Source organism: Symphalangus syndactylus, chromosome 23 (assembly GCF_028878055.3).
Source record: "Symphalangus syndactylus isolate Jambi chromosome 23, NHGRI_mSymSyn1-v2.1_pri, whole genome shotgun sequence".
NCBI classification, from domain to species: Eukaryota; Metazoa; Chordata; class Mammalia; order Primates; family Hylobatidae; genus Symphalangus; species Symphalangus syndactylus.
In genome coordinates this window covers 13887933-13909638 of record NC_072445.2, presented here as the reverse complement: position 1 = coordinate 13909638, position 21706 = coordinate 13887933, and the positions used below count along the sequence as shown (strand labels likewise).

The 21706-nt window shown below is 48.1% G+C and overlaps 2 protein-coding genes and 1 long non-coding RNA gene across 14 annotated transcripts in view; 2 read left to right on the top strand and 1 right to left on the bottom strand.

The window, feature by feature from the left end:
* MOCS1 (molybdenum cofactor synthesis 1) overlaps window positions 1–4440 on the top strand; it is a 40137-nt gene extending 35697 nt beyond the window's left edge. For 4 of the 8 annotated variants that reach the window (XM_063632150.1, XM_055263314.2, XM_063632152.1 and 1 more), the window contains 2 exons: window positions 1858–1984; window positions 4324–4440. The gene's annotated coding sequence lies outside the window, so the exon portion shown is untranslated. Of the gene's footprint in view, window positions 1–1857; window positions 1985–2736; window positions 2789–3309; window positions 3524–4323 lie in introns of those variants that run through there. The other 4 variants (XM_055263312.2, XM_063632148.1, XM_055263315.2 and 1 more) reach the window with 4 other exon arrangements.
* Window positions 1–21706, bottom strand: part of DAAM2 (dishevelled associated activator of morphogenesis 2) — a 113230-nt gene that overhangs the window by 3093 nt on the left and 88431 nt on the right. For 3 of the 5 annotated variants that reach the window (XM_055263308.2, XM_063632147.1, XM_063632146.1), the window contains 10 exons: window positions 17632–17739; window positions 14156–14262; window positions 12987–13071; window positions 10253–10359; window positions 9977–10065; window positions 4743–4911; window positions 4440–4547; window positions 2812–2872; window positions 1524–1655; window positions 265–435 (listed from right to left, as the gene is read on the bottom strand). In XM_055263308.2, the coding sequence (XP_055119283.1) occupies window positions 265–435; window positions 1524–1655; window positions 2812–2872; window positions 4440–4547; window positions 4743–4911; window positions 9977–10065; window positions 10253–10359; window positions 12987–13071; window positions 14156–14262; window positions 17632–17739 (1137 nt within the window). Of the gene's footprint in view, window positions 1–264; window positions 436–1523; window positions 1656–2811; window positions 2873–4439; window positions 4548–4742; window positions 4912–9976; window positions 10066–10252; window positions 10360–12986; window positions 13072–14155; window positions 14263–15292; window positions 15320–17631; window positions 17740–21706 lie in introns of all 5 variants that reach the window. The other 2 variants (XM_055263307.2, XM_055263310.2) reach the window with 2 other exon arrangements.
* LOC134735674 (uncharacterized) lies at window positions 10319–11619 on the top strand. Its single transcript, XR_010119020.1, has 2 exons — window positions 10319–10394; window positions 11537–11619. It is a non-coding gene; the product is annotated as an uncharacterized lncRNA (long non-coding RNA).

Sequence of the window (21706 nt, the reverse complement as noted above, 5' to 3'; positions counted from 1 at the left end):
ACTCCTAGGCCGTGGTCATGCTGCCTGCCTGTATCTGTTGGCCCCACTTTCCTCCTGCCTAGGACATACAGGCTCCCCGTTTCACACCACCCTCTTCCCTCAGGCTGGGAAGAAGTTTCTCTTTCCTGGGGCTGACATCCACCCCCTATGGTGTTCCTCAGTTCCTCAGTCCCTGCCCTCCCCCCACACACCCCAGTTTGGGGGTGTTCTCCCCAAGTAGCACCCCTGTCTCCCCTCAGTCCCAGGCCTGGCACGGCCCCTCACCATGGCTTCCATGCGCGCCCGCCGCTCCTCTTCCTCCTTCCTCCTCCTCATGGCCTCTAGATCCTGCCGGGCCTCTGAGAAGGCCTGCAAGAAGGTATCAAAGATGCCAAAGAATTCGTCTGGCTGCATCTTGCTGTCATGCTCCCCGAAGTGCATCAAGGCCTTGGCAAACTGTCAAGGGAGAGAACAGGATTGGTGGAGAGTGCCCTGGAGCATGCTGGGCTCAGCCCCTGAGGTTAGCTTGGTTCTAGCCAGAGCAGAGCCCAGTGCAAGGCTGGGGACTGTTGGCACAGGGGGCAGGGCTGGAAGAGGTGAGAAGACGCCCCCATCATCATCGGGATCAGAGACAAGGCTAAGGAGAGGCAGGTAAAGAGTTGGGCTCACTCACAGTCCACCTTAGAGCCACCCCTGGGTCTGGAAGGGGTAGGCATGCGATCAGGGGTATAGACTTTGGGAAGCCCTTCCTGAGGTCAGGAAGAGCCTGTCAGAACTCAGAATTTCAGAGATCCTCTAGTTATCAGGTTAATAACCCCTCTGTGCCTCAGCTTTCTCCTCTGTCAAATGGGAATAATAGAATCTACATCATAGTGGTGTTGGGGGGTTAGATGAGTTGGTGGCTATAAAACAGTGGCTATACTTATATATGCCAGGCACTGTTCTGACTTACTGAGAGCTACCATTGTTAATTCAACCCACTCAGTGTCCTCTAAGAAAGATCTCACTACTCAAAGTGTGCTTCATGGACTAGCAGCAGGTTCACCTCCTGTTAGAAATGCAGAATCTCAGACCCCAGGCCTCCTAAATGAGAATCCATGTTTTAATAAGACCCCCATACATGAGGTCTATGGGCACATTAGTGTGAGAAGCAGATAGAGAGGCATAGTAATCATGTCCACCGCTGAGCTGTGGTGTCAGATTCTATCACTTACAGCTGGGCAATCTTGGGCAAGTTACTTAGCATCTCTGATTTTAGCGTTCATATCTGTCAAATGGGAAATAACCTTTCAACAAACCCATGAGGTAGGTGGTGACAAATCATTAAAATACTTAACATGGTGCCTGATATCTGATAAATGGACCATGATCTTTGCGGTATGTGGTTATCATTGCTTGTCTTGTTAAGAGTGAGGAAATGGTTTTCTCTCAAAGCTCTGTAACTCTGGGTTTGTCCCTCCTGGGCTGTCTATGGTAGGAATGGGTGAAGGAGCTTGTTTAGATAAGGCTGGGTTGGCAAGCAGTGGGGGTTGGGGCACTCTTACCTTGTCCCTGGCCTCATTTAACTGGTCCTCCAGCTCGGAGAAGCTGAAGCTGGACACCGTGATGAAGTCGCTCATGACGGGGACAAACTTGTCACTGGGCTCCCGTACCTGGCGCCTCTGATATTCCAGCTCCTGAGGAGGGTGGGTGAAGTGCTGCTTAGACTGGTGCCAAGATGAGAGTCAGGGGTGCAGGGATCACCACATCTCCCCTCCTTGTCACTCACAGGACATTGAGCCCTTTGGAAGAGGGAATACCCTGCGTCTCAAAGTTCTAAGGATGGCAAAGACTATGAGCATTAGCAGCCAGCCCACCCTGCCATCTTTCTTTCTCTAGAGCACTGAGACCCAACGTGTGACCTGGGGCCAGCAGCAGCACCTGGGAAATTATGAGAAATACAGACTCTCAGACCCACAGGATCAGAAGCTGCATTTTAACAAGACTCATCTTTACAAGACTCCAGGTGACTCATGCACAAATTAAAGAGACATTTTTCTAAAGCTTCCAGCTGATTCAGAGGCTGCTGGTCCATGTACCACACTTTGAGTAGCACTTAACAGGACTATAAAATTGTAAATTTGGAAATCATCTTCCCCCACCATAGTGGCAACAAAATGTTCTTTGTCATCCTTAATCTCAGTCTCTAAAGTCCATTCTCCCCTTACCCACTGCCTGTCTCCACAGTGAAGACGGGAAGGGTCTCTTGTTCCTAGGTGTGGGGAACAAGACTTAGAGACATCCCCATACTGGGCCAGTCTGGCTCACTTCCCCATTCCTCTACTGGTGTTTTCTGGAAGGCTAGAGCCAGAGATAGTATCAGCCGAGAAGCCATCAGAACAGAAATGGTGGGAATAAGAGACCTGGGTCCTCCACTGGCCCAGGAAACAGGCAGAAAGACATAAGGAAGAATCTTCTGGGGACATCGGTCCCGCTGCCACATTGTGTGCTTCCTGCCCCTAGCTGGCAGTCACGGGATGAGGATTCTCTTTCCCATGCACTTGAATCCAATGTAGGCATGGGTCAGATGTATGGTTTATTCCACTCCACTGCCAAATAGACACCGAATTAGACAGTAACATGGGTATAGTCTTAGATAACCCCCTTTAAAAGGCTCAAACTTAAGCCCCAGTAATCCAGTTATCCTTTGGAAGGGCTGACCCTGTGCTAGAAGCTGTACTGTACCCATTGTGCCTGTTGTTTTTTGCCCCTGTGTAGGAGCTTAGGGTGCAGTGACGAACAGTGTTTGCCTATAGCAGCCCTCACCCAGGTAGGCATTGACGAGGTACTCACCACCTCCACCGCTCTCAGGCCCCTCCTGAGGTTGCCCACCTCTTTCTCCAGCTCTGCTAGGCTGTGAGGAGACACAGAGGGAAGGGAATGAGGACCATCAGCTCCCGCCTTGAGGTGCTAAAGCTGGTTCAGGGAGAGGGCAGAGCCAAGCACAGTGGCCTGGGTTCCAGCCCTGGTGTGGCCATTGATGTTGGCCCTGACAAAGCACCTCCCCTTCATGCCTCTGTCTGTGCATCCATAAATTAACAAGGTGAAACCTGCATTCTATAGATCTTTCCAGGTCAGAAATGTCATGCTGCAATAGCAGAAGATTTCCAACCTGTGGCCTCTGACTTAGACCTATTTATTTTTATTACTACCAGGTAATGCTTATAAACTCTTTATGTGATCCTGCAGGCAATAGCATTCGATACCAGTGAGCTATTTACCACTATGTTTCTAGTTTTCCTGGAGATGACATCTATCAGCCTAGATGTTCATGTCTGATTTCTTGCCTAGCAGATGCTGTTGGTGCCCCACCCACATTTCCTTGGCCCATCCACTGTAGGGCATGGCCCCAACTCTTCCAACTGTATGCACACTCTTTTTGAGACCAACTGTACCTGTAGCCAGAGAGTTATTCCCTGCCCCTGCAGAGCTCCTCGGCCAATTACTGAGAGGAGATGCTCTCTGATTGCCCCAGCAACCTTGCCCTTTGGGTGGGAAAACTGAAGTAAGTATTCCACACCGTTTCCCAGAATTCCTCATGGGGTTAAGCACCAATTGCCTGTGAGTGGTAACTGGCTTAATAATGTTTGTTACTGGCATTCTTTCTATCTCTGGCTCACTTCCCCATTCTTCTACTGGCATTTTCTGGAAGCATCTCTGAAATAAGGATTTAAGAGCAAATTGTCTTTGGTTTTCCCAGAAGCAGACCCTGAGACATGGCCCATTCCTACTCAGCCTGAGGCAGGATAGGTAGTCAAGGAAGTGAGCACTTCTCGGAACACAGCAGCTGTGGTGGTGCCCATGCAGTCAACACAATAAACCTCAGCATTCGCATTGTAATTGAGCTCATTCAAGCAAAGCTATCTGCAGTAGGGACTTTCCCCTCTAGAAAGCATGCACATTTTGATTTTACCTATCCTCAAACTGGCCCTTTGCTCATTATATACTAGTAAGAAAACATACCCCTAGGTGGAGATTTAAGATGCTAATGAGACGTGCGATGTATGAAAAAGCACTCACAGCTACTACACATGTGCACCCAGAGGACCACTCAGAGCTTGCTTCCTAATAACACCTCTTCCCACCTCTTTATGAATAATCGTGTAAATGTCCCATAATGGGAGTCTTCCTAGTGCCAGTCTTGGCTGTCTCATCCTTACAAGCAGCCTGCCCTGAATCCTCTCTCTCTGAGGGTGTACTGTCTATTCTGCACCTAACTTACAAGATATTCTTCTTCTTTTGCAATACATTGTTCTATGCTAAACCCCCTTTGCTGTGTGTCTGTTTAAATTCTTTTGAACTCAGAAGAACCGAGGTCTCACACAAGCCATCATCAAGCCCAGAGTAGACCCCAAAAGAGGAAAGTAAGACAAGAATGAGGGTCATCATGGGAAGAAGGAAGTCTTGGAGAGAACCCTCACTTGACTTTGGCAGCTTCTGGAAGATGCTGCAGCTCTGAAGGCATGTTCAGAATATCAGGAAAATGCTTCTCCAGGATCATGATCAGGTAATGGAGCAGAGAGATGTTTCTGTGGACAAAAGTCAGGTCAGTGGTAAGTGACAGAGGAAACTGGGCACGAAGGTCAGAGGGAAACTAGGATGGAGTGTTAAGAGAAAGGGGTGATGAGTCTTAGGATGTTCCCATCCTAATAGAGGGAGGATGTGAGAGGCCAGGGTAGGGTGAGATAGATACCAAGGAAGTGGCCGGGAAGGGAGGTCCTCACCTGTCGATGCTGGACTTGGTGTCAGCGATCTTGTTGAGGCTGGCCACCCGGAACCCGTAGGCGCCCCCACGCTGCCCTTTGTTCATGAAGTTGCCTATGGCCAGGATGACCTCTAGCATCTGTCTTAGACGCTTGCTGCGGACCAGCTCCCGGGAGGCCAACAGGATGGCTGGGAGAGGAGGCACAGGTCAGAGCCCTGCATGGGCTAGGCAGGGCAGCAGTTCCCATTGCACCCCAGGAAGATGCCACCGCAAAGTTCAGAAAAGGGGCTGTCTCTCAGTGAGGCAGAGATTATACCCACTTCTCAGCAGACCCATCGATTTCACATTCACCCACCTCCAGGGGAAGCAGACACATTCACCAAGGCCAATTCACCAGACACCCCATTTGTAGGACATGCCAGCTCTTCTCAAGAAGACAATTTCAGAAGATCTTTTCTTACATGTATTTAAAGATTATTAAGAAGGCCAGGTGCGGTCGCTCACACCTCTAATCCCAGCACTTTGGGAGGCCGAGGCGGGGAGAGCCCTTGAGGTCAGGAGTTCAAGACCAGCCTGGCCAACATGGTGAAACCTCGTCTCTACTAAAAATACAAAAAAATTAGTCAGGTGTGGTGGCGTATGCCTATAATCCCAGCTGCTTGGGAAGCCAAAGCAAAAGAGTCACTTGAACCCAGGAGGCTGAGGCTGCAGTGAGCCAAGATTGCATCACTGCCTGGCACTCCAGCCTGGGCAACAGCATGAGACTCTGTATCAAAAAGAAAAAAGAAAAAAAGATTATTCAGATATTCTTTCCATGAATATACTCATGAATATGACACTTCTACTTTTCTAAACCTAGCACTTCAGCATTTTACCTATTATGGGATTGCTTCTGCCTGTCTTGAAATGCTATATTCTATTGGTTTTTTGGAAAGAAAAAAAGATCATCAATTAATTAACATATCCTCAATTATAATATTCTATTATTTTTGTTCTATAAAATAATGGCATGCTTTTCAGTTGATAGTGTCTAAGATTTGATGAAATAAGCTACTTGACATCCTGTTGAATGTCATTTTTAAGATTTTTCCAACCTTTGGGCATCTTAACCATTTTCCCCCAATGCTCTAAATGATATATTTGCTAGAAATACAAACTAAGCTAACAGTAACCAAAACTTCAATAATTCATTCTGCTGTGTATGCTCTGGCCCTTCCTCAGCTATGATGTCTTTATGGTGGGTGCACAGAAGGGGGACACAAATCCTAAACTGAGATTCTGTCTACTAGTTATGGAATATGATTTTTGAATATTCAGTGTGGCAACAAAAAGACCGGATTATCCTGTGATCTATGGCTTATGCCAAACTGAACCTTCTTTAAGATGCTGCCAGGAAGATAAAATGAAAACGACTTTGCTAAAAGTTTGTAGAAAGCTTCGAACACAGTTAGAAATAAGTAACTGTTAAAAAGAAGCTATACCAGCACTTTGGGAGGCTGAGGCAGGCAGATCACCTGAGGTCAGGAGTTCGAGACCAGCCTGGGCAACACGGTGAAACCCTGTCTCTACTAAAAATACAAAAATCAGCCAGGCGTGATGGTGCACACCTGTAATCCCAGTTACTTGGGAAGCTGAGACAGGAGAACTGCTTGAACCCAGGAGACACAGGTTGCAGTGAGCCGAGATCACACCACTGCACTCCAGCCTGGATGACAGAGTGAGGCTCCGTCTCAAAATAAATAAATAAATAAATAAATACAAAAGTTATAAAAATGAATAGTAAGATTTGTCAGTAGCTTTTAAGTTGAACACGTACATACTCTATAACCTAAAAGCCACATTATTCTTGGTGGGTTGTTTGTAGGTTTTTAAAATTCCAAATAGAATGGGTAAATTATGGTGTATTCATATAATGGAATAAAATGCAGAACTGAAAATGAATAACCCACTGCTACATGTAACAGTAGGGACAACTCACAACCATAATGTTGAGCAAAAGTCACCAGCATAAAATTATTCATACTATCATTCCTTTCATATAAAGTTCAAAACAGGCCAAGCGTGGTAGCTCATGCCTACAATCCCAGCACTTTGGGAGGCCAAGGTGGGCAGATCACTTGGGCCCAGGAGTTTGAGACTAGCCCAGGCAACATGGTGAAACCCTGTCTCTACAAAAATACAAAAATTAGCCAGGCTGGCGGCATGTGCCTGTAGTGCCAGCTGTTTGGGAGGCTGAGATGGGAGGATACCTTGAGCCCAGGAGGCAGAAGTTGCAGTGAGCCAAGATCACACCATTGCACTCCAGCCTGGGTGACAGGGCAGGACCCTGTCTCGAAAATAAGTAAAAATTTAAAAAATAAAGTTTAAAAACGATAAAACTAATCTAGCAGTCAAGATGGGTTTGAGCTTTAGAGAGGAGGGAGGGGGGTAAAGTTTGGGAGGGGGACATGAAGAAGGCTCTAGGGGGTTGGAAGCTGTATTTCTTGACCTGGGTGTTGATTACACATGTGGTTCCCTTTTTTAATTCCTCAAGTAGGACTCTTATGATTTGTGTACTTTTCTATATGCATGTTATGTTTCAAAAAAAGTTTATTTAAAAAGAATACTTGGGAAAGTTTCTGGCAATTTATATTGGTTGGGATGTTTTTTCTAAGGTTTATATGCTATTTGGAAAATCTGCAAAGGAATCCTCCTAAAAATGCTAAAATGTTGGCAAAACAGAAAATGACAAGAGTTCAAAGGAAATCAGTGTAAATGGGAAAACGCCCAGATGCAGTTCTGACATTTGAGATATAGTCACAAGAATAATATATTCATGAATATATTCATAAGAATATTACATTTGCAACCATATTCATCTTGACTATATTCGGTGAATGTATTTATAATAAGAATCGGTAAATGTGGTATATTCAGCAATAAATATATTCATAAGAAGAATATATTCAAGAATTATAAGTTCATGAATATATTCATAGAAGAACTGGTAAATTTGTCAAATTTGGTGAACTGGCTTTTGGCAAATGGACTCAGAGCCCCTGCTGGGGTAGGAGGGGAGGTGTCAACAGCTCATCACCTAGCTGGGAAAGGCTAAATCTTAGCTCTTCCAGGAATACTTCCTGGGAGAACTGGAAGGAAGAATAAGAATCCCATCTTTGCACAATCTTCTTTTCTCCACTTACAGTGACACACACTGATCTGATTCTATAATACACAACTTTAGGCATATCTTTCCTATCTAGCTCTTAGAGGAAAGAGACCTATGTCTGGACTATACAAGGACAGCAGCCATTGCTATACAGAGCAATTATTATAGAGCAGAGCTATAGAAGAGTAGATTTCCCCAGCAGATCTTGCTATCCCAAACACATCTTACTCGGCTTAGCTTGATATCAAATGGAGACTCCTTTCCTGAGTATCCACTGACTGATTCTTTTTTTTTTTTTTTTTTTTTTTTTTGAGATGGAGTCTCGCTCTGTTGCCCAGGCTGGAATGCAGTGGCGCCATGTCGGCTCACTGCAAGCTCCACCTCCTGAGTTTATGCCATTTTCCTGTCTCAGCCTCCTGAATAGCTGGGACTACAGGTGCCCACCACCACGCCCAGCTAATTTTTTTGTATTTTTTTTTAGTAGAGACGAGGTTTCACCATGTTAGCCAGAGTAGTCTCGATCTCCTGACCTTGTGATCCGCCCGCCTTGGCCTCCCAAAGTGCTGGTATTATAGGCGTCAGCCACCGCACCCAGCCTCCACTGACTAATTCTTAGGCTCCTGGGAGCAGGAAACTGCCTGAGATTAAACCTTTCTGGTGGCTAAGCTACTCTGGTTCCAAATCTCCAAATGGCAATTGCTCACATTTGTTCCACTGACCCAAGACATAGAAAGAGTTGTGCACACAGGTCTTGGGCTGAACCCATTACTTGTGCTGCATGCTCCAAAGGCAGTCTGCAGCAGGATGAAAGAAAGTTGTGAAGAAGATAAGGATTCACCCATCACCATGGCAGGAGATATGGCCAGACCTTAGAAATAGAGAGTCACTGCTGCTCTCTTTCCCTCTTGACTGATTATCTATGCTTACCACCTGCAGGTCCCTTGCTGTGTGTGTAGTGTGAGGGGGAACAAGATCTGATTACAGAAAATGTCTGCCTTAGCTCTGCACGCTCCACCCTATCCACAGACTCTCCCTGAAGCATCTCAATGGATTTCAGGAAGGGCTGCTCTCTGGACTGGGCATCTCAGGGAGTACTGACTGGCCCTGGTGTCCAGCAGGGGGTGCCCATGCTCTGTTCTGCCCCCAGCCTGGTAACCTCAACATCCTGGAAACAGGCTTTCTTGCTCCACTCTGCTGACCGCGTCCTCCCCACAAATGAGCCTCCCAGCCTCTCCTGCTTATTGCCTCCTGGATCCGCATGTCTCTGCCCACCGTCCTGACCTCCTGCCTCTCCCGACAACTCCACGCCCCTCTCTACTCTGCCATCAGCACAGGCAGCCCCTGGGGAGTACTACGGGACAAGAGGGAAGGGACTGATTTTGAAGATCAGCATCTGCATTCCTACCCTGGTTCCACCACTCACCAGTGTCATAGGCTCGGGACATTAACATAGCCCCACTTTAGAAAGGAGAGAATGGAGGCACACGGAAATTAATAATAGCACCCACCCGTGGGATTGCTGTGATGACCAAATGAGGACCAACCAAGCAGAGTGCTTCACACAGAGCTTGGCGCATGGTTCTCATTGAACTACAAATTTCTCATCTGGAAATGGCCTGTGTTGGAGGTGTTCCTGACTCAGAAAATCAGATGCCTCTAGAAATCAGCTTGTGCAATTTCCTACTTTCTGAATGGCTCACACTTAAACTAATGTGCCCAGAAGTCTTCTATGAGCCTAGTACCTCTCAAGTAGGGTAAAGACTGATGAGCTCAGTCCCAGCCAGGCACTGTTGTAGGTGTGGCTATTATTATCTTTTCTACCTTTCCATCCCATGCTGGGGCAGATGTCAACAGACACCCCACCTTGGAGAGCTTGCATGCTGAGGCATAAGGAACATGTCACATGGTTGGTGCATGAGCTAATATAAGCAAGTGCATATTTTTATAATAATCACCATTTTACATTTTGTCTTTGACTTTTTGCTTTTGTTTTTGGGTTGAGAATAAGAAAGGGGTTTCCCTCTGCCCCTGTTCACTGGCTCCCACCCACCCTGCCTTTTTCAGATGCCTCTCCACTCTAAGCCTCCCGCAACCCTCAGCCCTACCTTCCACTTTGGGCTTTGCCTCAGCCAGCCGCTCCTGGAATTTCTTCTTGAAGAAGAGGGCTTGCAGTCGCTGCTGGTAGTGGTCGATCCTGTAGACAAGGTGAGCCATATCTTGAGGTATCCCACCCCTATCCTGGCCAGCCCTAGCTCCCGGAGCCAGCTCCAGCCTTCTCTCAAGCCTGCCCACCTCCATCCCCTTCCTCTTGGCAAAGCCCCACCTGCCCCACCTGCCAGAACCCCACCTGCTCGAATCCCCGCCATGCCCACGGCCCCAACCTGCTCATTTCATAGAGGAAGCGGTCAGCACGGGCCATCCGCTCGATTTCATGCTTGTGCTCCTCCAGGAGGTCAATGTCACTCTTCTCTGGGATGAACTTGAGGAGCTGCAAAGAGCAGGCGCAAGTCACACAAGCAACTGGTGAGCAGCAGACATGGGGTGCCGGGTGTGAGAAGCTGTACTGACTTGGGTCAAGATGGGGAGGGTGCCTTGAAAGAGAGAGGCACCCTCGTGTGGACAGATTTGTTTCATCTGCCTGAAGGGGATGACAGGGCACCCAGCTCTGAAATTCTTTTTTCTTTTTTAAAATTAAATCTAATTTAAAAATTACCGGGAGCTGGGGCTGGCTGGTATTTCTTTTAAAATACTGATATAGAGTATTTCTTTCTTTTTTTTCTTTTTTAAATAGGGTCTCACTCTGTCACTCAGGCTAGAATGCAGTGGTATGATCATAGCTCACTGCAGCCGTGACCACCTGGGCTGAAGCAATCCTCCCACCTCAGGTCCTAAGTAGGTGGGAATATAGGCATGTAGCACATACTGGGTTAATTTTTTTTATTTTTTTTATTTTGTAAAGACAGGACCTCACTATGTAGTCCTGGCTGGTCTTTACCTCCCGAGCTCAAGCAATCCTCTCACTTCAGCCTCCAAAAGTGCTGAGATTATAGGTAGGAGCCACCACATCTGGCCTAAAGTACACTATTCTTCAATGTACAGCTCAATGATTTTTCTTTCCTTTTAAACAGACTTGAGGTATAATCTACATAAAATAAAATGCACCCATTTTAAATGTGCAGTTCAGTGATTTTTGTCAAATCTCCATCCATTGAATCATCATTCAGATTAAGATAGAGAACATTTCCATCCCCCAGGAAAGTTATTTTGCGTCACTTCAGTAAGCCATTCAAGTGAATATAGGCTCTCAACTGAATTCTAGGACCTTAGCCAGATTTGCCTGTCCTTGAACTCATGCTGTATGCTCTCTTTTATGTCTGACTTCTCCCCAGCATAATGTCTAAGGTTCATCCATGTCATAGTAGTTTATTTATTGCTGCGTAGGATTCTACTGTATGAATATACCACAGTCTACTTATTCACTTTCCTATTGATGGACAGTTGGGTTGTTCACAGTTCAGGGAATTTATAAATAAAGTTGCTATAAATAGAGTTGGCCCCTGAATAACACAGGGTTGAACTGTGCAGGACCACTTGTATGTGGATTTTCTTCCGCCTCTGCCGTCCCTGAGACAGCAAGACCAACCATTCCTCTTCCTCCTCCTCAGGGTGAAGACAATGAGGATGAAGACCTTTATGATGATCCACCTCCACTCAATGAACAGTATCTTTTAATGATTTTCTTTTTTTTTTTCTGATGGAGTCTCACTCTGTTGCCCAGGCTGGAGTGCAATGGCACCATCTCAGCTCACTGCAACCTCTGCCTCCTGGGTTCAAGTGATTCTCCTTCCTCAGCCTCCCAAGTAGCTGGGACTACAGGCATGCGCCATCATGCCTGGCTAATTTTTGTATTTTTAGTAAAGATGGGGTCTCACCATGCTGGCCAGGCTGGTCTTGAACTCCTGACCTCAAGTAATTTGTCCGCCTCAGCCTCCCAAAATGCTGGGATTACAGGCATGAGCCACCGTGCCCGGACTTCCTTCTAATAATTTTCTTAATAACTTTTACTTTTCTCTAGCTTACTGTGTTGTAAAAATACAGCATATAATACATATAACATAAAAATATGTGTTAATTGGTTGTTTATCTTATCAGTAAGGCTTCTGGTCAACAGTAGGCAATTAGCGGCTAAGTTATTGGGAAGTCAAAAGTTATATGTGGATTTTTGACTGCGTGGAGGGTCAATGCCTCCAGCCCCCACATTATTAAGGGTCAACTATATTCTTGTGTATTTATTTTAGTCAGTATTTGTACTCGTTTCCCTGGAGTTATACCTAAGAGTGGGATTACTAGGCAATGGGTGGGTGTATGTTTAGCTGTGGAGTGCACTTCCAAGTAGTTTTCCAAAATAATTGTGCCAAATGAGAATTCCAATTGCTTCACATCCTCGCCAGCACATGGCATTGTCAGTCTTTTTAATTTTAGCTACTCTAGTGGGTGTGTGGTGCCCCCTTATTGTGGTTGACTGTATTTCTCTGATAACTAATCATATTGAACACCTTTTCATAGGCTTATTGTCTATTTGGAAATCCTCTTTCATGAAGCACCAAGTCTTTTGCTCATTTTTAAGTTGATTTCATCATTTTCTCATTGATTTGTAGAGTTCTTTGTTCCGAATATGATCTTTGTTATATGTATGTATAGCAAATACCTTCTTCTAAAGTTTGCCTTCTTTTCACTCAGTAACCATGCCCTTGATGAACAGAAGTTCTTAATTGTAATGAAGTCAATTTGATGATGTTTCTTTGTGTGTGTGTGTTTTCTAGGTTTCCCAAAGGATCCAAAAAACTGAGAGGGAAGAGATTTGGGGAAGATATGACTATTCCTCATCTGACTTTGCCTTGGAGTCAGATGGGAGAATGACTCCTGAGAACACTTAGCCTTTTCCAGCTTTCCCCGAGAAAGGCTGGCCCTGGGAGGCTTCTATAAACCTTCTCCCTAACTCTTCCAGCCTGATTTCTCCTTGACCCAAGAATTGCAGCCTCTCTGGAGGCTGTTGGGAAGGAGCATGGCTGCCCCCTGGGTTCAGTTCCCCTTCCTTCCCACGAGGGTCCTCACCTGCTCCAGCATGTCCTTAGCGAGGTCCTCCTGCTCATCCATCTTCAAGATGGCCTGCCGGATCTCCTCGTTAGAAAGCTTCAACCTAAGGCAAAACCCCACCTCAATCCAGGACAGCCCTCAAACCTTCTTCTCCAAAAGGTACCATCTCCGCCTTCCCTTATTCCCTAACAGGACTTGGGAATATATTTAATAGTATTCCCCCCTCACCTCTTCTACAAAGCCTTCTTAGACTAGACTAGTATGATTCAGTCCATAAACTTGATAATGAGCATTTTAGTGTCAAAATAGAGACGCGAGGGTCTCTGTTCTCTTGATAATCCATCAGAGCTGATGGGGCATTTGGGAGTAAAAGAGATGTCTTCAATGTAGACCAAAGGGACAGGGCAAAGGGTTCCTGATCCTTCTCCTCCTCCTCATGCTTAAAAAATGCACAGCATCTCCACGGGAGGACAGGATTATCGGCAAGCCACTAAGAGGGCAATTTCCTGCTGCCTTCATTCTCAGAACACAGAATTGCTCTCAGTCTTCTGACAGTGCCTCAGCTCCCACACAGCTGTCCCAATCAGTCTTGCTGTCTGGGAGAGGGAGAAGCCACACACCCCCATAGCCCTTCCCTATCCCCTCCACATGCACCCCCATTAGGAACCCTGGGGATTCAGAACTCTTTCCACCATCAAGTGGGGGAAACTGAGGCCGGGGGCTTGTGAGAAGAAAGGGAGGAGGATGTCTCAGAGGCAGCTGGGGCAGCACTAAGAATAGTATGGGAGGTGGTGCCCTCTGACCCTGGCTCAGGCAGTAGGCCCCCCATACAGAAGCTGTGCTGTTAGCGCAGATACTGCCCTGTTTGTTCTGCAGCCGCGGGAAATGCTTAGGGGCTGAGATCATGCTGCTCCATGGCCTGAGCCAAGCGAGGCCCTCCGTGGGCTTAGAGCAACTCAGCTGCCAGACGCTGACCAGGCTGGGCAAGGGCCTCGTGACTGGGCAGCTTCCTGCCTGCAGAGCCCCAAACTGCTGTTCAAGGCAGGTTCCCAGGAGACAGTTCCAGATCAATGCCTGCCCCTCCCAGGGGACAGCAGAGAGGGAGAGGCCCGAGACTGCCACCACTCCGTTCCTCCACCCCCTTTGTCCCCCAGGCATCCAACTCAACCACCTTCTTTTGCACATACTTGGAAAGAAGGATGATGCAGTTTTGGGCCCTCCGGCCATCAATGACCGACAGCTCTTTGACCTTGCGGGAAGCCAGGTAGATGTCCTCAGTGGAGCCCAGCTCTTTCTGCAACCAACAAATCAAGTGGACAGTTGAGGTGTGTGTTCTCCAATCCTCCTCTTACCCACCCCACAAGAGCCACCTCCTACCAATCCAGGAATGCTCCTGGTGTGAGGGGAAGGGGGAAGAAAAAGACAGGAGAGAGAGGAGGGTGGCTAATAGCTAACTTTAAGAGAAGGTATCTGGGACTTTTCCATAGGTTCCAATGGGTTGGGGAAGGACACTGAGGAGCCCCCCTATTTTTTTTTTTTTTAGAATTTTTTTTTTTGTTTCAGAAATTACCCACTCTGGGCAACGAGGGAAGGGGCTATGCCAGTTGGTCAGGGTATGACTGATCCCCGTGGCTTTGGGCAATGTGACATAACCTACCATGTCTCCCACACCCACTCCCACTGCCCAACCCAGAGACCCTCCTCAGGCTTATGCTGAGAAGCTGGTTGCAAACCCCCCTAGGGAACAGTTGCTGACTCCTAGGGACTTCAGGCACAGCCCAAGGTGCCCAGGGTAGAGAGCATCCACAAGTTCAGAGGAATGGAAACTGAGGCAGAACTCTCTCCTCTGAGTCCCAGCAGGCAGATTCCAGAGAAATCATTGATCCCACCCCACTCCTTCTCTTGGGCCCCTGGCGAAGTAGACAGGAGGCTGTCTAGTGTGCTGTTCTTCCTCTGGGAGGTCCCTCTTGCACAACTTCAGGGGCCGCCTTGCATGGTTATCTTTGTGAATTGTGTCATGCCTACCCTATGTGTCCTTACGGGAAAGGCTCTCCTTTGGCCTGGTGGGTAAGACAGTAGACCTAGAAGCCTTCTCCTCATTCCAGGAGACATTGACCTCCACTGCTGCCAGGGGTCTATTTGATTACCTCCCTCTGCTACATTTCTTCTTTCTCTTTGGGGGCCCTCTCCCATACCACCCTGTATGAATGGGGAATAAGGTAGAAAGTGGAATGGACAAGTCCTCTCTGTCAGGCCCAGTACAGAGCAGCAGCCCAGGACAGCAGGTAAAAGTTGGAGTGGTTAGAGCCCCGAGAGTAACTCACCTGCTGAGAAGGATTAGTTATCAGCTCCTAGGCAGCAGCCACAGCCAACAGAGAATTAAACATGCAAAACATTAGCCAAGACATCTGGGGACCCAGAAATAGCATGACAGACACGGGGATCCCTCAGCATCTACACTGTCCACTTCGTCCCAGTGAGACCCGTGGTTGTAGACAGGCACCTGTAAGTGGCACTAGACAGGAGCTGCTTCTAGCAGACATGCACTCACGGAGAAGCCAAACAAAGCGGAGATCAGGCAGCTTCTCCCATCTGCCCAGTGGGACCACCACTCCCCAGTCAGGGCAGACCAAACCCCTGAGTTCTCCCACCCCAGGCTTTGCTGCCTCTTCTTCCTTTCCCTCTGCTGAAAACCTGCAGAGAGGGTAGAGGACATTCCTCCATCCTGGGATGAGTTCACCTTTCCAAATAGGGAAGGAGTCACAAATGAATTCCATCTGGAAGCTCCAGAAAGTTGTGTTATTGAGGCAGAGAAAAGCAAGTGTCCTTGAATTTGCTCACTGCCCCTGATCTGTCCTTTGATGTGCAAGAGGAACTGAAGAGGCACAGCCCACACCTTTGTTTTCCCTGACGCTGATGGAGTGGAAGCTACCAACTCAAAACCCGCATGGGGCATACAGAAGACCATGACTCCCAGGACCTCCCCTGCCCCACAACCAACTGAGAGAAGAGGCAACAAGGTTAATACGGCCTCCTGCTGCTGGGATTTCAGTCCCAGAGACTAGATGAGGAGAGGCAGGTGACTGGACTGTGTGGGCTCAGAGAGGTGAGGGGGACAGGACAGGGGGTCTTTCAGTCTTAACTCTTCTCAACTCACCAAGCTGGGAGGCCCCAGACCCAGTTTGTACAAAATCCATAACCTTCTTTCCTGACTGGCCCCATCCCAGCCTCACCTCAGGGCCCTGGAGCCTGGGTAGGCTGAGCCAGAGCCCTGTCCTGCAGAAAGACTCTCAAATGAGGAGGTGGCCTGCGATCACCAAGCCTGGTACACTTGCCACACACTCCTCTGTCCTCAGCCCCACTCGTGGAGAATTGGTTCCCAGGAGCCAGTGCTCATGAGAGCCCTTCCTTTCAGCTCCAGCAGCCTTAGCTGCCAGCCTGACATGGGCATGGGGTTAAAAATGTCTCCTGGAATTAGGAGTAGAGAATCCGATGCTGTGGGCACCCACATTTAAATTAAATAAACAATCATCTGGCCAGAGCCCTAGGAGCAGCTGCATGTGTCCTCGGTCATCCACAGATCGGGGCTGGGCAGAAAGTGAGCTAGGGCACCCTCTCCAGCTCAGTGGGGAGCCAGGCCACAACAGCCAGCCATTGCCAGGACCCACTCATTGGCACCCAGGGAAACCCTCAAGACTGAGGTCCTAGGCTAAGTAAAGAAAACAAGGAAGATGGTAGCCCAGCCCCAAGAGGGAGAAGTCCTTCTGGGGCGGGCCAGAGAGAAAGCAATTCCCTGAGGCTTCTAAGCTGGTCATTCCCCAAATGGACTTAGAGGGAAGGCCCCCAGCTGCTAGTTACCATGCGGATTCCTGGGCTCCAACTCATCTCCTGAATCACATTCGAGGATGAGGTCTGAGAAGCAACCCTTTTGGCAATCCCCACAGGTACTTGGCACAGTTTCAGATTCCCACCTCAGGAAACACCCTGTGCTCTGCCCCAACTCACCCCCTACTTTCTCTGTGACTGGAAGACCAGACTGCTGGCAGCCACCTGCACATAGAGCCTTGAGATATATATCCAAGGCCTCCCTGGACCTTCCCAGGCCCAGCCCCAGCATCAGCCTCAGCCCCCTGAGTGATGTGGAGCAGCACCTTCTGCCTTCCTTTCAAGGCAACATCCCCTGCTCAGTCTCACAGAGGTGTTGACAGACAAAATGTGGTGGAAAAGTGGTTTGAGAAGTTATTATGCCTTCTAAGCCTAGTCCCTAAATCCTGGGCCAAAGACAGCAAGGGTCCACAGTGGTCAGGCCTTGTGACTCTACCTCCGATGCTCCAGGATGGAAGAGAGAAATGGACAAAACACCATTTCAATAATTGGTGTATAAATATGAACGATAATACAAGGATGTTTCCCCCTATGGTCTGTGCACCTCTACTTCATACCTGCATCCTCAGCAAGAATAAAATCATCACCTCATAAAGAATAAAATCATTCAGTATACATGTGAGGAAGGAAGGAAAGAAGGAAGGGAAGGGGAAGAGGGAGGAAGGGAAGGAAGGAAAGGAAAGGAAAGGCAGGCAGGCAGGCAGGCAGAAAGAAAAGGAGAAGCTGAGGTTTGGGTTCAAGGGTATGGTCCAAGAGGCCAGAGGGTATAGGGTCTTACCTGGTGCCTCTGGTAGGCTGAAAACATTTTTTCAAAATCCTCTAGGTCCAGAATCCGAAATACCTGCATGTCATCAATCTCATTCCATACGGTGCCAGGGACACGCTCCTAAGATTCAGGGTAGGGAGAAGATCCCATGGTTGGCCCAACTCCGTCGTGAAGATGCCCCATGCCTCCCTGACCCCACTTATCTCCCAACTGCACATACTAAGATGACCAGGATTTCAGACCTTCAGAAGAGAGTCGGTTGCTCCCCTCAACCTCCAACTCTCTTGAATACTCTGCTCCAGGGTAAAGGCCAGAGACAACCCCCTTCTCCTCCCTTGTGCATAGAGCCACATGTAAGCATGTTCTAGAAATCACGGGGGGTGCTGACGGGATGGGTAGGCAGTAGGAGAGGGGGTGCACTTCACTTTTTCCAAAAGCAAAGTCAGAAGCTGCACTCTCAGGGTACTTCACACAGGCCGGGTGCCTGGGAGTCACTCCTGTCCTTGGCTGTCATCATTGGAAGATTAAAGCCATACGAATTTGGGATCCTCAAAGCTGCAGCACGGACTGTATTTATGTATCTCAGATGGTTGTTTTCTTTCCCAAGGGTCTCCCTCCCACTTTCCCAGATTCTCAGAAAGTGGACAAATACCAAAGTTTGGGACCTGGCACCTGTAGTGACACTGCTGAGACCAGCAAGACTCTGCCACAATTTCCCTTTGCTCAGACCCAGGGAAGGTGTTACTATCCTTTACAACTGGGATATGTCCAGGGTTTTACATTCCAGGGTCTCTCCATTTAGGCCTTGCCCCATCTCTGTGTAGGACCCTTGCACTAGGGTCTGGAAAGGAGCTGTCAAGCAAAACAACAACAAAAAACAGCCCTGGCAGTCTCCTAGCACCCTGCTGATGGCCCAGAGCACAGCCAGCCAAGCTCCTGACAGGGCGTTCCAACCCTCCCCTCTCAGGAATCCCCACCTCATCTAGAGCTTTGCTGTCCTTCAGCACAGAATCTCTCTGCCTTCCTCTACCTAGAGCGCAGCCGGGGAACCTTGTTTAACGCCTCCTCTTCCTCTTCCTCCCTACAACTCCCCCTCAGAAAGACTTGGAGAGAGAAACATACCTTTCACTCACTGTTATTTTCTTAAACTCTGGAAAGGGGAGGCTAGGCCAGAGTCAGGGGGTGGGGACATTCCTGTGGCCTTCTGAAGGCCAGGGACCCTCTTGTGGAATGCCGGCTGGGAAGCTTGGAGCAGCAAGGGATACAGGCAGCTGGCCAACCCCAACACAGATGCATTCTTTTCATGGCAGAAACCACCACTGTGTATGAGTGTGTATGTGTGTGTGTGTGTGTGTGTGTGTGCACGCGCACACACACTCACAGAAGCAAACGTGGGATAGGGGAAGGGACTAGGAGAGGAGTCGGGCTTCTAGAAACGGGTGTGGGAGGTAGAGAGATGAGAAGGGAATGGAATCAGGGAAGGCAGGGACGGAGCTGGCTGAAGCAGTGTGCAGCCAGAGTCTAATCTGCAGGGAGGCCTCCCTCTGCAGCTAGGACAAACGTGGAGGTAGGGGAGAGAGAAGCCTGCAGAGGTAAAGCTTCCCATCCTTCTCTATTCTTGGTGAGGCCAGGGTGAGAAGAAACAGGCTGGAGCGAGAGAGCTGGCTGCTTCACACTGGAAGAATTTCCCATGAGACAGCTGACTAAGCTCGGGCTCTTTCTCTCACTTCTTCCCAAACACTGCTCAGCCCACCCCCAGCTTCCAGCATCTGCCAGAAGGACTTGAGGCTCTTCGAGGAGGTATAACTGAGGTCTGGAGCCAGAGAGCGGTCAGTCTGTTCCTCATATTCCCTACATGTTGACACTCACCACGTCGCCCTGATGTGCCCACCTTGCATAATTCTCAAATTTAATTTTCCCACCACTCTGGCCAAGAGCCCATCATCTCTAGTCTAGACTCCTGGGACTTCTGCCTGCTGGAGATATCCTTCACATGCCAGGGAAAGGTTTCTCAAAAGCATGTTTCGTTATGTTTCCCCTGTGGTGCACTGCCTTTGGGGTCAGGCGGGCCTAGCTGGCTGACGCTCCCAGCCCTGCCATTTTGTGGGACTGTGGGAAGATGGAGGGATGAGATTTTTCTCCCATGTCACATAAAAGGAAACTGAGTCTCCATGATGTTTTTTTACCTCACCGAGTAGATGTGAGAATTAAGTGAGATAACATACTTCAAACATACATGGTAGGGCCACTAATAATAATCTATTAATTATATGAAGACTTTCTATATGTCAGTCACTGTTCCAAGTACTTTGTATGTAGGAAGTCAACTAATCCTCACAGCAATCTCTTTTTTTTTCGAGACGGAGTCTTGTTCTGTTGCCCAGGCTGGAGTGCAGCATGTGGCAGTGCAATCTTGGCTCACTACAACCTCCGCCCCCTAGGTTTAATTCTCTTGCCTCAGCCTCCAGAGTAGCTGGGATTACAGGCGTGCACCACCACACCCGGTTAATTTTTGTATTTTTAGTAAAGATGGGGTTTCACCATGTTGGCCAGGCTGGTCTCAAACTCCTGACCTTGTGATCTGCCCGCCTTGGCCTCCCCAAGTGCTGGGATTACAGGCGTGAGCCACCGCACCCGGCTGCAATCTCTGGAGATGGACATTATTATTGACCCACTTACAGATCAGGAACCTGAAGTCCAAATGATTCCATAACCTGCCCGTCACACAATTAAAAGCTTGGCATCGGGGTGATAAGTTCTCAAATGTTATTCAAAGGCCTTTCACCTTGCCCTACTTCTCCAAATGTCCCCCACTGTGTATTCCAACAAACCCATACTCTCCAGTCTAGAAATGAAACTCTGGCCTGCTCTGGGGTCCTGGGCAATCTGTATAGACCTTACTATTACTGGACCCAGAGAAACTCCTGAGCACACAGCTTCATATGATGAAAATGTTGCAAAAATATTACTTGCTTTGGCTGTCTTCCTTCATCATTGATGTGCATAACTTTTTATTACATCTTTAAAATCTTACGTTATAAATCGTGACAATACGAAACAGAATGTTATTTCTCTTTTTACCACAATACAAAATGTTATTTTCTGACCGTGAACAATGAACCTTTCTGCACGTTCTGCAGAGCAGTTGGCCTACTCATGTGCAGTTTGTCTTTCTGGCTCACTTCATGGCCACAGAGCACCCACAGGGCACAACTGTGCAGTGCACCTGTCACCAGCCTCAACAATCTTGCTTTGAATGCTGCTAACAGGTGGCTCTAAAGCTTAAGTAACTCAGATTGGAGATGTCATCAGAGGCCCAGGAAACTACAAATGGGCTGTGTTCATGCTTCGTCTTTCCACTTAGATTATAAAGCCAGAGGCGGAGGGAATTTTCGAGATCATCTCACACGTGAGCAAACTGAGTTACAGACAAGTTGAGTGATTTACAGAAGTTGTACTGCTAACGCTACACCTGGTTTGCTTAGAACCTCACCCTGAACTCATCCCAGGCTCTCTAGGTGTTTCTTTGAACACGCTTCCTAATTTGGCAGATCCTAAGCCCTGAGAGGACAATGTCATTGTATTACTATCCGTCATAGCCTCCAGCACAAAGCTTTACAAAAGCAGACCTCAGATTGACAGGCTAGCTGGTCTACCATTAGGAGAAGACCCCTAGCAGATAGCTGACCACCTACTTAGCAATCTCACATCTCTTCCCACTTGACTCCGCATTTGAGCTCACTGAAGCTCAAACACAATGGTACAGTTATGAGTTCCCCAAGAGCTAGTCCAACAGGCCCATAGGATAAAGGTCAGTGTGGAATCCATTCATCCCAGCTCCAAATCCCAGTGAGCCAACCTAACTGAAACCAGTTACCATGCAGGTCTTTACCTCAAGGACAAAGCTCCTAGTCCTCCTAATAGGACTTGCCATTGTGCAGAACCAGAGGCAGGCCTTGGTCCAGGCTAGAACTGGCCTTCGATTGCTAGAGGTCTAATGCAACCAAGGGCGTCTCTACTCTGTGCTCATGAGAGTCCCACAGAGGAATCAACCCCTACCTGTGGTTCTGGGATTGGTGATTATTAG